Below are 13,890 nucleotides of genomic sequence, written 5' to 3' on the forward strand. Positions count from 1 at the left end.
TCGAGGTGGGGGTAAAATAGCTGGCATCGCTCTTCTTTTCCTCTCTTCCTCTTTCTCGTGCGTACGTGCGTGCGTTTTCTCTCTCTCTCTCTCTCTCTCTCTCTCTCTCTCTCTCTCTCTCTCTCTCTCTCTCTCTCTCTTCGTACATTCACAATTTCCGATTCCAGCTATTAAGATGCGAAGACTAGATATACACGATTGTCGCCGACATCAAAATTATCGAAAATCGCACATCGCACCTGGCAGGAAGAAAACATTACACATGGCTCAAAGGGGTCACACTCAAAGCAGTAAAATTCTGCCTGACCTGTTTAGAGCACGCCTGAAATAAATCGTCAAACCATCGTTCACCTCCACGATGATATCACACGTTATTTGGTCTCCTGGAATGTTTTGCTTCCTCATAGAGAAAGCTTTGTTTTCGTAAATTCGTATATGAACCTTTGATTGCGTATAAAGTTGGCTCTAATCAATCAAATTTAAAAGAATTATATATAAAATAGGGGTAAAAGAAACCAAAGAAAAGATTGTTTTTTGAGTTTTTAATGTCAATATTTTCAGAGTGTTTTAAAACGTCAAAATAATGCATTAAAAAAAATGTCGGTATGTGTGTATGTATGTATGTATGCTGTGCCAAATTTACAGTTTCTATAACTCCAGAACTGATCAACCAAATCTTAACGACGTATATATAGGGGTAGAAAAAACTGGAGAATATAATAGAATTAATATAAATTGCTAATAATAAAGGGGTTACTGATTTCTGTTTAAAAACAGCCAAACTTACCAAAATTTCTATAACTCAAGAACTGATTAACTAAATTTTAAAGAATTATATATGAAATAGGGGTAAAAAGAACTGAAGAATATAATAGAATTAATATAAATTGCTAATAATGAAGGGGTTACCGATTTCTATCTAAAAGAATCTACATGATTGCCCTAATTTCCGCAAATTTTGAGATATTGAGCTTAATTTTTTTTTATGGATAGAGTATCATTAAAGGAAGATTGTTAGTGAATTTGGCGAGGATCGGTGAAGGGATTACCGATTTCTGCTTAAAAAATGTGTAACGTTTCTGGTTTTTAATGATACTCTATATAAAATTACATATATAATGATACTTTATCCATCAAATAACTTACACATTTTTTAAGCAGAAATCGGTAACCCTTTCACCAATCTTCGCGAAATTCAAAACAACCTTCCTTTAACGATACGTTCTATATATAAGATTAGATACATGTATATGTAATACTAAGCTGTCCTACTATTAATTCATTCTCTTGTCATTATAAGCTGCTGGTTTCATATATTATATGTGATTTTGATAATTTATCACGTTTTATATACGTTGGAAAATAAGCGAAATATTTGATTGAAATGGAGGAATTAACCAACAACAAAAATGAGGAAATAGAAGAATTGAGAAATTGTAAGTAAAAACAATAATTGATTTTTTTTAAAGAAAATTTAAAGAAATATATAATAATAATATTAAGAAATAACAGTTAAAAAAATGATGTGTCCGTTAATGCAAATCATGCTCTCAAACGAGATTTGACAATAAAGAGTTTTAAAATGCTGTTGCATACGTTTTACATTTCAGAATGCAAAACTTTCTGCCGCATTTTGCGTTTGCATAAATTATTCAAAAGAACATAATTAATAACTATATTAATAATTAGATTAATAGAATACTATAATCTAAAATAATAATTAAAAAACAGCAAGAATTTAATTATGCATCAGTAGAGACGTTAGAAGACAATAAAAGTTAATAGAAGAATTAATTCGGATGATAAAGTAAGCGAAAGTCAGATTTCGCACCGCGAAATCTCGGAAATTTACTCCTGATATATCAGGAAAGCATGAAAGCGAGGAGGTTGTCCGGATTGCAGTAGGTATTCCGCGGGTGTTTTGAAATGCGAAATGCGCTGAACAACACTGGGTCATATCTCGAGAAATATATTCATCTTAACATTGTTATGTATGTTTTAATGCGAGACTTGCTCTCTCAGATGTAATTAGACGCTAAAGAGTTTCAAAATGTTGCTGCATAATGTTAGACAACAAGAAAAAGGTAGCCGCGAATGCCGACGAGCGGCGTTGGACGACAAAGTTGGAGCTCCGAAATACGATACGCGACACCGGACGAATATCGAGAAATATACTAACGTTGATATGTTCTTTGATATATAAGACATATAACTTTCTTGAAAAGAATTAAACGATAAAAGTTTTAGAATGTATTGTAAAAAGGCGAGGAGAATCGAATCATTAAGACAAAGATATTTCTCAAGAATCGTTGATTGTTGCCCGTCGCCTTTCTGATTTCCATCCTTTTCGTCATTCGCCATTTTGTAACAGCACTTTAAAACTTTTTATCACCTAATGTTATTCGAGAAAGCATGTCTCGCATTAAAGAACCCTTAAACATATTGGTCATTAGATTAATACAATATTACAATCTTAAATTATAATTAAAAAAACAGCGAGAATTTATAATTATGCATCCGTAGAGATGCTAAAGAAGATGATAAAAGTTAATAGAAGAATTAATTTGGATGATAAGATAAGCGAAACTCAGGTTTCGCACCGCGAAATCTGGGAAATTTACTCCTGATATATCAGGCTAGCATGTTAGGCAAGGAGGTTGACGGAGGTATTCCGAGCGCGGGTCTTGCCACCCCACATTGCCTCCTCGTAATCACGCTGCTATTGGTCAAAGCGCGGGAGCCTACTGCCCCTTCTATGCACACCTGCCAGCGCTCTGATTGGCCGTAGGCTAGCCATCCTCGTCGCGCGCCCGGCGCGCCGTTCATCAATGGCGATGGGTAATAGTGGGGGTAGGCGTGCCGCTGCTCGAATATTTACTAAAACCTCCTTGCTCAACATGCTTCCCGCGTAACAGGAGCGATTCCTCGAGAGCGAGATTCTCGCTTTCCTCATAACCTAAAATTCTTTTCATAATTTTTATGATCTTTCAAGCGCCAAACGAATGCACGATATATTTCTCGTTATTACTTAATAATAATTTAATATTAATATCTATTGTTTGTTAAATTAATAACGTTTTTATTAATTACTTTTTTATATATGTACTATATGTATGAATAACTGAAACTATTATATGAATTAATGCAGTGCTCGTGCTCGGCCGGCTCGGCGGAAAAATTGTATAGAAGCTCCGAAATGCGCTGAACGACATTGGGTCATATCTCGAGAAATATATTTATTTTAACATTGTTTATGTATGCTTTAATGCGAGACTTGCTCTCTCAGATGTAATTAGATGCTAAAGAGTTTCAAAAATGTTGCTGCATAATGTTAGATAACAAGAAAAGGTAGCCGCGAATGCCGACGGGCGGCGTTGGGTGACAAATTCGGAGCTCCGAAATGCCACACACGACATCAATAAATCTCGAGAAATACGTTTTTTTATATATTAGTATTCTTTAATACGAGGCATGCTCTCTCGAATGTGATTAGACGCTAAAGAGTTTCAAAATGTTGCTGCATAATGTTAGATAACAAGAAAAAGGTAGCCGCGAATGCCGACGGGCGGCGTTGGGTGACAAATTCGGAGCTCCGAAATGCCACACGCGACATCAAATAAATCTCGAGAAATACGTTTATTTTTATATTATTATGTATTCTTTAATACGAGGCATGCTCTCTCGAATGTGATTAGACGATAAATAATTATAAAATGCTGTTGCATAATGCTAGCCAGCGAGAAAGAGGTATAGAGGCGAATGCCGACGGGCGGCGTTGGACGACAAATTCGGTATTCCGAAATACCACACGCGACACCAAATAAATCTCGAGAAATACGTTTATTCTAACATTGTTATGTGTCCTTTAACGCGAATTAGGCTCTCTCGAATAAGATTAAACGATAAAGAGTTATAGAAACCTGTTGCATATAATGCTATTGCTAACGAGAGAGAGAGAGAGATATATATGTGCGAATGTCGGAAAGGTAGAAAACTCCGAAATACAATAAACTCTTTATCGTGTAATTTTATTCAAGAGAGCATAATTTGTGTTATAGAACACATAAGAATGTTAGAATAAAGATATATCTCTCGCGATTTAACCGATGTCATTCGTCGCATTTCAGAGCTTCTCTATATATAATGATTTCTGACTTTCATAAAACGCTTTTATATCTCGGCAACCGTAAATGATAGAAAGATGATTAAAGAAAGACTTTATACTTTATACTTTGCCCTATTGGTATTACTCACAATGTATTACTCGCAATTATATACTTTCGTTTATTAAAGCAATAAAGCGCGAGCTGGCCAAAAGAATCGTGCGCCTCGCCATTCATCATTGTCATTAAACGTTTATATCTCGGCAACCGCAAACGATAGAAAGATGATTCAAAAAGCACTTTTTAGATCGTGCTCTACTCTATCAGAACTGCTCACTTTTATTATCGACAATTATTTATTTTGTAATTAGCGCTAATGCATGGATGTATGACATCTATGTGATTGCAATATCATCAATAATACATCTCACATTAAGGAGGAAGCTGTGACAGCGTAAACGACGCTGCTTTGGAAGCAGGCGCATTCGCTATTTAAAATAAACCTTTAAAAATCAGCAAAAACATCAAAATAGACGTTGATGCCGCGCGCCGGCATTCCCGGACTCGGTGATCTAGGTCAAGGCCAAAAAGTGGATCAATAATGTACAGCTGCTCGTGACGTCATGACAACCGCCCGCCGCTCAAGTAGGGTCAAGGCCATGTGTTGCTGGCTTGGCGCGAGAAAAAAAGTTCTCCCTATCGTTTATCGCAAAATATCTGAGCAACCACCGAAGATATAGAGATGATTCAAAAAGGACTGTTTAGTTTATACTCTGCGCTACTGGAATATCTCAATTTTGTTACTAATAACAATTACGTCCTTCCGTTTATTTAACATGATAAAGCGCGCGCGTGCCGTAAAGATCGGGCGCCAAATTATTTCTGACTTTCTTAAAACGCTTATATCTCAGCAACCGTAAATGATAGGAAGATGATTAAAGAAAGACTTTGTACTTTATACTTTGCCCTCTTGGTATTACTCACGTGTATTACTCGCACGTATGTACTTTAGTTTATTAAAGCAATAAAGCGAGAGCTCGCCAAATAAGAATCGCGCGCCTCGCCGCATTCATCATTTTCATTAAACGTTTATATCTTCAACGCGAATTATGTTCAGTATTCTATAACTCTTTATCGTTGAATCTTGTTCGAGACACCTTAATTTGCATTAAAGAACACATAACAACGTTAAAATAAATGTATTTCTATAGAAATATGTCCTGCAATCGTTTGTCGCATTTCAGAGCTTACGTTCCGTCGAGCAAAGGCATACGCCAGCTTCTATTTTTTCTCATTAACTAATATGTAAACAACATTTTATAATTATTTATCGTCTAATCACATTCGAGAGAGCATGCCTCGCATTAAAGGACACATAACAATGTTAAAATAAACGTATTTCTCAAGATTTAGTTGGTCTCACGTATCGTATTTCGGATCTCCGAATTTATATCGTCCAACGCCGCCCGTCGGCATTCGCAGCTACCTTTTTCTCTTTAGCTAAGCTAGTATTATGCAACAGCATTTTATAATTATTTATCGCCTAATCACATTCAAGAGAGCATGCCTCACATTAAAGAAAATACATAACAATATTAAAATAAACGTATTTCTCGCGATTCATTTAGTTATCGTATTTCAGAACTCCGACTTTGTCGTACAACGCCGCGCCGCCCGTCGGCATTCGCAGCTATCTCTCTCTCATTGGCTAGTATTATGCAACAGCTTTCTATAACTCTTTATCGTTTAATCTTATTCGAGAAAGCCTAATTCGCATTAAAGGACACAGAATAATGTTAGAATAAACGTATTTCTCGAGATTTATTTGGTGTCGCGTGTGATATTTCGGAGTACCGAATTTGTCGTCCAACGCCGCCCGTCGGCATTCGCCTCTACCTCTTTCTCGCTGGCTAGCATTATGCAACAGCATTTTATAATTATTTATCGTCTAATCACATTCGAGAGAGCATGCCTCGTATTAAAGAATACATAATAATATAAAAATAAACGTATTTCTCGAGATTTATTTGATGTCGCGTGTGGCATTTCGGAGCTCCGAATTTGTCACCCAACGCCGCCCGTCGGCATTCGCGGCTTATACCTTTTTCTTGTTATCTAACATTATGCAGCAACATTTTGAAACTCTTTAGCGTCTAATTACATTCGAGAGAGCATGCCTCGCCTTAAAGGACACATAACAATGTTAAAATTAACGTATTTCTCAAGATTTAGTTGGTCTCACGTATCGTATTTTGGATCTCCGAATTTATCGTTCAACGCCGCCCGTGACTATTCGCAGCTACCTTTTTCTCTTTGGCTAGCATTATGCAACAGCATTTTATAATTATTTATCGTCTAATCACATTCGAGAGAGCATGCCTCGCATTAAAACATACATAACAATGTTAAAATGAATATATTTATCGAGATATGACCCAGTGTCGTTCAGCGCATTTCGCATTTCAAAACACCCGCGGAATACCTACTGCAATCCGGACAACCTCCTCGCTCTCATGCTTTCCTGATATATCAGGAGTAAATTTCCGAGATTTTGCGGTGCAAAACCTGAGTTTCGCCTATACTTTATCATCCAAATTAATTTTTTTATTAACTATTATTGTCTTTTAACGTCTCCACTGATGCATAATTAAATTTTTGCTATTTTTTAATTATTATTTTAGATTATGGAATTCTATTAATCTAAGTATTATAGTTATTAATTATTATGTTATAGTTATTAATTATGTTCTTTTGAATAATTTATGCGAATGCAAAATGCGGCAGAAAGTTTCGCATACTGAAATGTAAAACGTATATGTAACAGCATTTTAAAACTCTTTACTGTCAAATCTCGTTTGAGAGAGCATGATTTGCATCAACGGTTACATAACAATGTTAAGATGAATATATTTCTCGAGATATGACCCAGTGTTGTTCAGCGCATTTCGCATTTCAAAACACCCGCGGAATACCTACTGCAATCCGGACAACCTCCTCGCTTTCATGCTTTCCTGATATATCAGGAGTAAATTTCCGAGATTTCGCGGTGCGAAATCTGACTTTCGCTTACTTTATCATCCGAATTAATTCTTCTATTAACTTTTATTGTCTTCTAACGTCTCTACTGATGCATAATTAAATTCTTGCTATTTTTTAATTATTAATTATGTTCTTTTGAATAATTTATGCAAACGCAAAATGCGGCAGAAAGTTTCGCATACTGAAATGTAAAACGTATGTAACAGCATTTTAAAACTCTTTATTGTCAAATCTCGTTTGAGAGAGCATGATTTGCATTAACGGATACATTACATAACAATGTTAAAATGAATTTATTTCTCGAGATATGACCCAGTGTTGTTCAGCGCATTTCGCATTTCAAAACACCCGCGGAATACCTACTGCAATCCGGACAACCTCCTCGCTCATACTTTCCTGATATATCAGGAGTAAGTTTCCGAGATTTCACGGTGCGAAACCTGAGTTTCGCCTACTTTATCATCCGAATTAATTCTTTTATTAATTTTTATTGTCTTCTATTTTTATATTTGTAAATGTTATTTTATAGTCAAAAATCACGAAGCAGATTCAATATTTAGAGCTCATACTAAATTCTGTTAATACTTTATCAATTCTGAGAAATATCTAATATCAGAGAGACTAATGTAAATATTTTTGTAGCATAATTAATTAATTTATATAGAATCATGCATAACTTGGGAATGAAACGGACAGGTTGTATCAAAGAAAATCCATTGGTGCATAAAATACGAAATATATATATTTGCTTTTATAGCATAACATATATAATTTAGATAAGTATGCATATCTTATGAGTGTTACACTTCGTATCATAAGTTCAACGATATAAAAGATGACAGTTCACAGATTAATATATACAAAGAACGGCAAAAGCCTGGTCGTATAGTATATAACACTCCATGGCAATGCTTCTTGTATTCTATATAGCCGTTAAGAAGATAATCGCGATTGTATCCACGCACACAGTATCTTATGTTTGTAAATCATGTTACGATTGTCAAAGAAACGAATTTATCATTGCTGGTTACAGGTAAGATTCGTTCCCGTTCGATGCAAGCGTGAAAAAAATATCTGGTAAATACGCCCGAAAAAGAAAATATTGAAGAGATACTAATTCTGTCAATCAAATTTGATTAAAACACAACTATTAACGCGTTGTTAACAGAGCCATTAAAAAAAACATAATGTCAAGAAGAGTGTTCTTTCTTAACTTAAAATCAGTTTCGAATTGGTACCAGTCACGACTGCGCAAAACGAAATAAGAAGTTTACAATGTTTTTTAGGGGGAAATTTATAACAAGTTCTCTTCTACGATACTACTTTATTATTGTGATTATCCCCGCAATTGATCTTGGCTTCTCACAAACTTAAAATATACAAACGCGCCATTGCATCGATAGAAAAGTGCACTTGATTTGAAGAATGCATTCGTCTAAAAATAATTTAGGGAAAGATAAAAAATTGACGCTATTAAAACGTTGTATATTCGTCGATCGCATTATTGTGCCTTTTATCGTGCTGCTAAGCAGCATCTGTATTTCCACAGCACTTCTTCGATACTCATAGAGAATTCATCTCTCATTAATATTTTTACAAACGTAATTTACGTAAGAAAAGAGTTACTCATAGTATCGTCTTGGGGCTAGTATTGTCCGTTTATTTAGTCTATGCTTAGTTAGCTACTTAAATACGAACATTAAGCCTATTAAGATAGTATAAATTAACGCTCGTGGAAGCACCCTGAATCACTGAATGACAGTCGCAGGCCCGGTCCTCAATTTAGCATTAGTATTTAGCCCTGAATACAACCATTTGAATCAGAGTTTCGTCTGCTTATGCAAAAAATTCAAGTCAAAAGATAGATATTAAATGTGAACATTTAGTGCCGAAAATACGACAAGAACACGGGCCAAGATCTATTGTCGGCGGTCACAAATAGCTAGACGGCGAATTTTATAATTCGCCGTCTCACTTCGTCTTACTTATCTCGCTATCTCTAAATTTGATCAAAGAAGGACGATAAGTACTCGTCACTCTTAATAAAAAATCGCAACGGCGCAATTAAACGTGACCATCTCTCTATCCCGATATGCACATTTCAGTTTCGACTAGATTCAATTGTCGTGACAAATCCACGACTTGGACATTATACACACCGGGGTAATGGGATGGAGGGAAAGAGGGGGGGCATATTCGATGATTAAGAGCCAGTATAAATCCGCCATTCGTTCTCAGACGTAGCTCTCATCGTCAACGACGGATCTGCCGAATCCTAGATGCCTCGTGGTGATAGGGGCGCGAGGTTGCGGTGGAGGTCGATAGGGCGGTGGCGGTGGTAAAGACCTACCCGCCACTTTATGCCTGTCCTCGAGATTCATATGCACCGGCGGCAGGTGTCTGAGCCTCGGCGGCAAGGGCGGCGGTGTGTCCGGCCATGATGTACTTCTTTTCTCCTGCTCATCCTCGCTAAGGTCGACTACGCTTTTATAAGAATCGTTCGCATCCGCGGTTCCAAAGATCTCGGTTGATCGACTCCTGTCCTGGCAGTATGTAACATTATTAAATATATATATTATATCTTGGTGTCTATGTCATGCTTTTTAATATCAATGATGGATGCTCCGATCAATAAAAAGTATAAGTACCTTTCTCGGACGGTCGACCTCTTGTCGACTTAAATTCTTCGCCGACATAGCGATGACAAAATCCATATTCTAAATTTCATTCATTCATTACACGCCACGTCATTCTGCTTAAATTCCATTCGCCAGACAGATGTATAGAATGTCTTATCTTTTAATAGTTGACGTTTCAGGGATTACGTTCTGTGGGATAAAATAAGAAGGATAATTATTAGTCTCTCTTTTCCCTTTTCTCTTTCTAGGAGTACACAACTGCTCTGTTAAAAATTGCAACATTAAGGAAAAAAAAACAAAAATTTAACGCGTTCTCCCAAATTTTACTTTAGCTAATGCATTAAAAGATAACGTACTTTGGAAGAGACTTCGCCATCGATCCGATTGAGTCATAACTGATGTATACTCAGGAAGAGGGATACTTTTACAAAACGTCGATGGAGCATAAGATACGCGCTCGGCCCAATTGCAGTCGTGATCTTCGACGACCTGAATTCCAACAGGCGCACGTAGCATTCCAATTAGTATAAACACGAATGCACATGCATCGTATCGAGAGATCAAACTCCTTCATCTCTCGATCGAATAGAAGCGAGGTGCTCCTCCGAGGCACACCTTGAACGACTGCAATCAGGCATTGATTAACTTATTAATCGGCGATTAATTTTTTGCGCTAGAATTGTGTAATGTAACTCGACATGTGTTAAGCTACATAAAAATATTGACAAAAAATATTGTGAGAAATTTTGAATTTTGAATAATTTTGTGAGAAATTAACAGTCAATTAAGTTAATTAAAATCAAAGTCCATAGGTGTTCATCTCTGTGTTGTGATCTCTTTTCAGTATCATTAGATTTATCCTTCGTAATGCACCGTATCATACTTTTTCTGCTTAAGAAAGAATAGATTTACAATTAGACATTGAAAAGAAATTCGAGACATTGAAGAAAAGACGAAAAATCGAAAAAGTTGTCTAAAAAGAAGGCAGACATTTCATCATTAACATATACGATCACCATAATATTTTTTTCTTTCTTCAATGTTGGTTTATTATAATCTAGCAATTTATTATAATCTATAATTAGCACAAGAGGATCTCTAATTTTTAATTGTCTATATTAGAAATTTCAATCATTTTATATTTTTTCTGTTTCTGTTTTTTAATCAGATTGTGTGGTATAATTATTTGTATTCTGTTCATTAACGTTTATTATAATCACACCTAGTTATTATGATTGCCAATTTCAACTTTTTTAATAAAAATGTCATTTTAGATATTCTCTTTCGTGGCTGCACTGCGTTATACTTAAATACTGTTATATTTCAAATAAAAGAGACTTATATAATTAGACGTTGGAGAGAGAAAGAGGAAATACGTGAAATCCAAGAATAATTTATTCCGCTAAAGGAGAGTCGCGACCATAACCTAACCTAACCATTTGTTATTGATATATGGACTTGTGCTAATTCGATACAAAGCGAAAAATTACTCAGTATCGAATGTACGTGGTACATACAGGGATGAATATCATACTGAAGAAAATATATCACGTTAGCGTCGTCCGAGATGGTCCGAGAACTCGCGCATCCACGAGCATAATAAGTTCCGAAAAAGCCGAAGTGAAAGAAGAAAGAAAGAAAGAAGAGACCATTTTGAAATAATTGCGTTGCGCCGCGCCTTGTCTTTCTATCGTATCGTGCATGCGCAGACAGCGCGGAATGCCACGTGGTCAGCGTGGTGTTGCAATGGGGTTTCCTAACCTCGCAACTGCGGCGATTTTATAAAGTCGGGGGATAAGAGTTTTTGTACTAAATAACGTAAATTGCAGGGTTGAATTGAATACTATTTATATGTTACGTAGATCGAGTTTCGCTGAGATTAGTGGAAGGACATTCCCCCATGTGATTCTCTGATGTAAGTCTAATTTAATTTGATTTTAATCTACGTGTGAAATACGTAATTTAAGTTACCCTGTTTATTTTGTGTAAAGTATAATAAAACCAGAATAAATTGACTGTAATTTGATTAAGTATCTTTTCCAAGTTGGAAGATTAAATTTTAAGAATTTTAACCCTCTAATGGCAAGGTGGTCTTTCAGAACATATTTAATCAACGTACAAAGTAGATAAAAGAAGTAAATAAATAACAAAACTTTTTTCAATAAAGTTAAAAATACAATAAAGTTTATTAATTGAATTTAAATAATTGCAATAAAACAAAAAACTAAAATAGACAAAGCCGTGGGTCGCATCCGACCCAACCTTACCGTTATAGGGTTAATAGTCGACTTGCATTTTTACATATTACACATATATGTTGTTAATTTAGAACTGTCTCAATTGGAAAGGTATTGGTTGAAACGACATCGAGATGGGTCAAATAGGAGAACAGGGTAGCAATAACGGTGTGTCAGATCTCCAGAGCAAACATGACAGTAACATCCAAAACAAGAAGCAGAAGGAGGAGAAGAAGTATAAATGTGATTATCCTGACTGCAATGCTGTGTTTTTACGACCTAATAGATTGGAGAGGCACATAAGATCGCATACTGGAGAGGTAACAATCATGAGCATGAAAGTAATTTTGTTATGTGATATTTCAATGTTTAATGACTAATGATTCTACATTTTCTAATAGAAACCTTACAAGTGTAGCCATCCAGAATGTACAAAATCGTATACAAATTCCTCTCATTTAAAAAGGCATTTGGAAACGCATAATGCTGTGAAGAAAGTTTACACGTTCGTATACGTTGGCATATATTTCAATCAGACTTGTAGGCAATACATTAATATATTAATATGTTACTGTCTCAATTTTAGATGCACGGAATGTTCAATGGGAATGAGAAGCTTACAGGGTTACAAACGTCATTATAAGCAGACCCACAGCGAGAAGAGGATCTCCTGCAAGGAATGCAACGCGACTTTCAACAAGAAGCATCAGCTTGTCACGCATCAAGCTTCTGAGCACTCAATCATGCCTATAGTCTACAAGTGTGATAGGTGCAACAGAAGTTATCTGAATCGCAGTAGATTTAATCGGCATCAAAAGACACATGAGAAGCGTTGTCCAGTACCTGGATGCTCAGAGGTGTTTGATAAGTGGACGCTTCTGTGTGAACATAGAAGAACAAACCATAAAGGTATGTATTACAGAAAAATAAATTATATCATAAGAATGTAACCGAGCAGAGCAAATTTTTATTTCAGATCATAAATGCGACACTTGCGGCAAAGTATTTCGTAGTAAAGCAAGACTAATTTTACACTGCAAGATACATTCTGAAGACAGATTGGTTTTTCCGTGCCCATACGACACGTGTCATAGATTTTACTTCTATAAATCTAATTTGGACGAGCATGTGAGAACTAGTCATCTCGGAAAGAAATTTTACTGCGATATATGCTCCGTGGGATATACGTCGAAGCGATGGTTGATAGCACATATTAAGCGTCATTACGAACCCAAGAAGAAGAAAAAGAAAAATAGAGAACCACGAAAGAAACGGAAAGATGTTGGTGTACCAAAGAGAAGCGTGATGTCTGCCTTAATTGGAGTGGATTTGCCATATTCTTTAGAAAAAATGATAAGGGAGCGAGAAACCATGATAAACGAAACAGTGACAACAACGGAAGCATCTTGATAAATACCCAAACGATATAGAAAAATTTATAGATTCATTATGTCTCTATTACAATAAAATTAACGATGTAACATTTGTTATTAAATTCCGATGTAACATTTTCTAACGAATATTCTAATTAGGATAAATCTAATCTTGCATTTGTTTTTATATTTTCATTCTTTCTCTATTATTTTCAAATCAAATGGTGAAATAAAGAGGCTCAAGAATAAACAAAAAAAAATTACTCTTACATAAAATAAATAATATTTACATCAGTAAACTTGGTAAGCTGGCGCCCGATGCCTCTCCCAGGCCTCCTCCTCTCAAGTTGTCCTCTCGAGTTGTCAGCTCCCTCGATGCGACACTTTCTACGTCGTTATCTTCTGAAACATAAATAAATAATTTGATATTAACTAATTCTTACGCATCAAACTTCTCATTCATCATTCAATTAAACATTTATTTAAATAAGTAATACAT

The 13,890-nt window shown here is 35.7% G+C and overlaps 2 protein-coding genes across 3 annotated transcripts; one reads left to right on the top strand and one right to left on the bottom strand.

Moving 5' to 3' along the window:
• Nucleotides 1-6,872: 6,872 nt before the first annotated feature.
• On the bottom strand, nucleotides 6,873-11,384 carry LOC139808347 (uncharacterized). The gene is made up of 3 exons (XM_071770225.1): nucleotides 10,138-11,384; nucleotides 9,791-9,970; nucleotides 6,873-9,685 (listed from the first exon to the last, which is right to left on the bottom strand). Exons 2-3 carry the CDS (start codon nucleotides 9,854-9,856, stop codon nucleotides 9,377-9,379), a joined length of 375 nt encoding a protein of 124 aa, XP_071626326.1. The 5' UTR covers nucleotides 9,857-9,970; nucleotides 10,138-11,384; the 3' UTR covers nucleotides 6,873-9,376.
• Nucleotides 11,385-11,545: 161 nt separating this feature from the next.
• Nucleotides 11,546-13,674, top strand: LOC139808346 (uncharacterized). Of its 2 annotated transcripts, none has more exons than XM_071770222.1 (5): nucleotides 11,546-11,696; nucleotides 12,130-12,338; nucleotides 12,420-12,523; nucleotides 12,605-12,927; nucleotides 12,995-13,674. In XM_071770222.1, the coding sequence occupies exons 2-5, from the start codon at nucleotides 12,153-12,155 to the stop codon at nucleotides 13,426-13,428; spliced, it is 1,047 nt and encodes a 348-aa protein (XP_071626323.1). In that variant the 5' UTR covers nucleotides 11,546-11,696; nucleotides 12,130-12,152; the 3' UTR covers nucleotides 13,429-13,674. The 2 variants fall into 2 exon arrangements, with proteins under 2 accessions (XP_071626323.1, XP_071626324.1); XM_071770223.1 differs by having other exon boundaries at nucleotides 11,552-11,696; nucleotides 12,111-12,338.
• Nucleotides 13,675-13,890: the final 216 nt, after the last annotated feature.

The sequence above is a fragment of the Temnothorax longispinosus genome, chromosome 2, assembly GCF_030848805.1.
Source record: "Temnothorax longispinosus isolate EJ_2023e chromosome 2, Tlon_JGU_v1, whole genome shotgun sequence".
In the NCBI taxonomy this organism is placed as follows: Eukaryota; Metazoa; Arthropoda; class Insecta; order Hymenoptera; family Formicidae; genus Temnothorax; species Temnothorax longispinosus.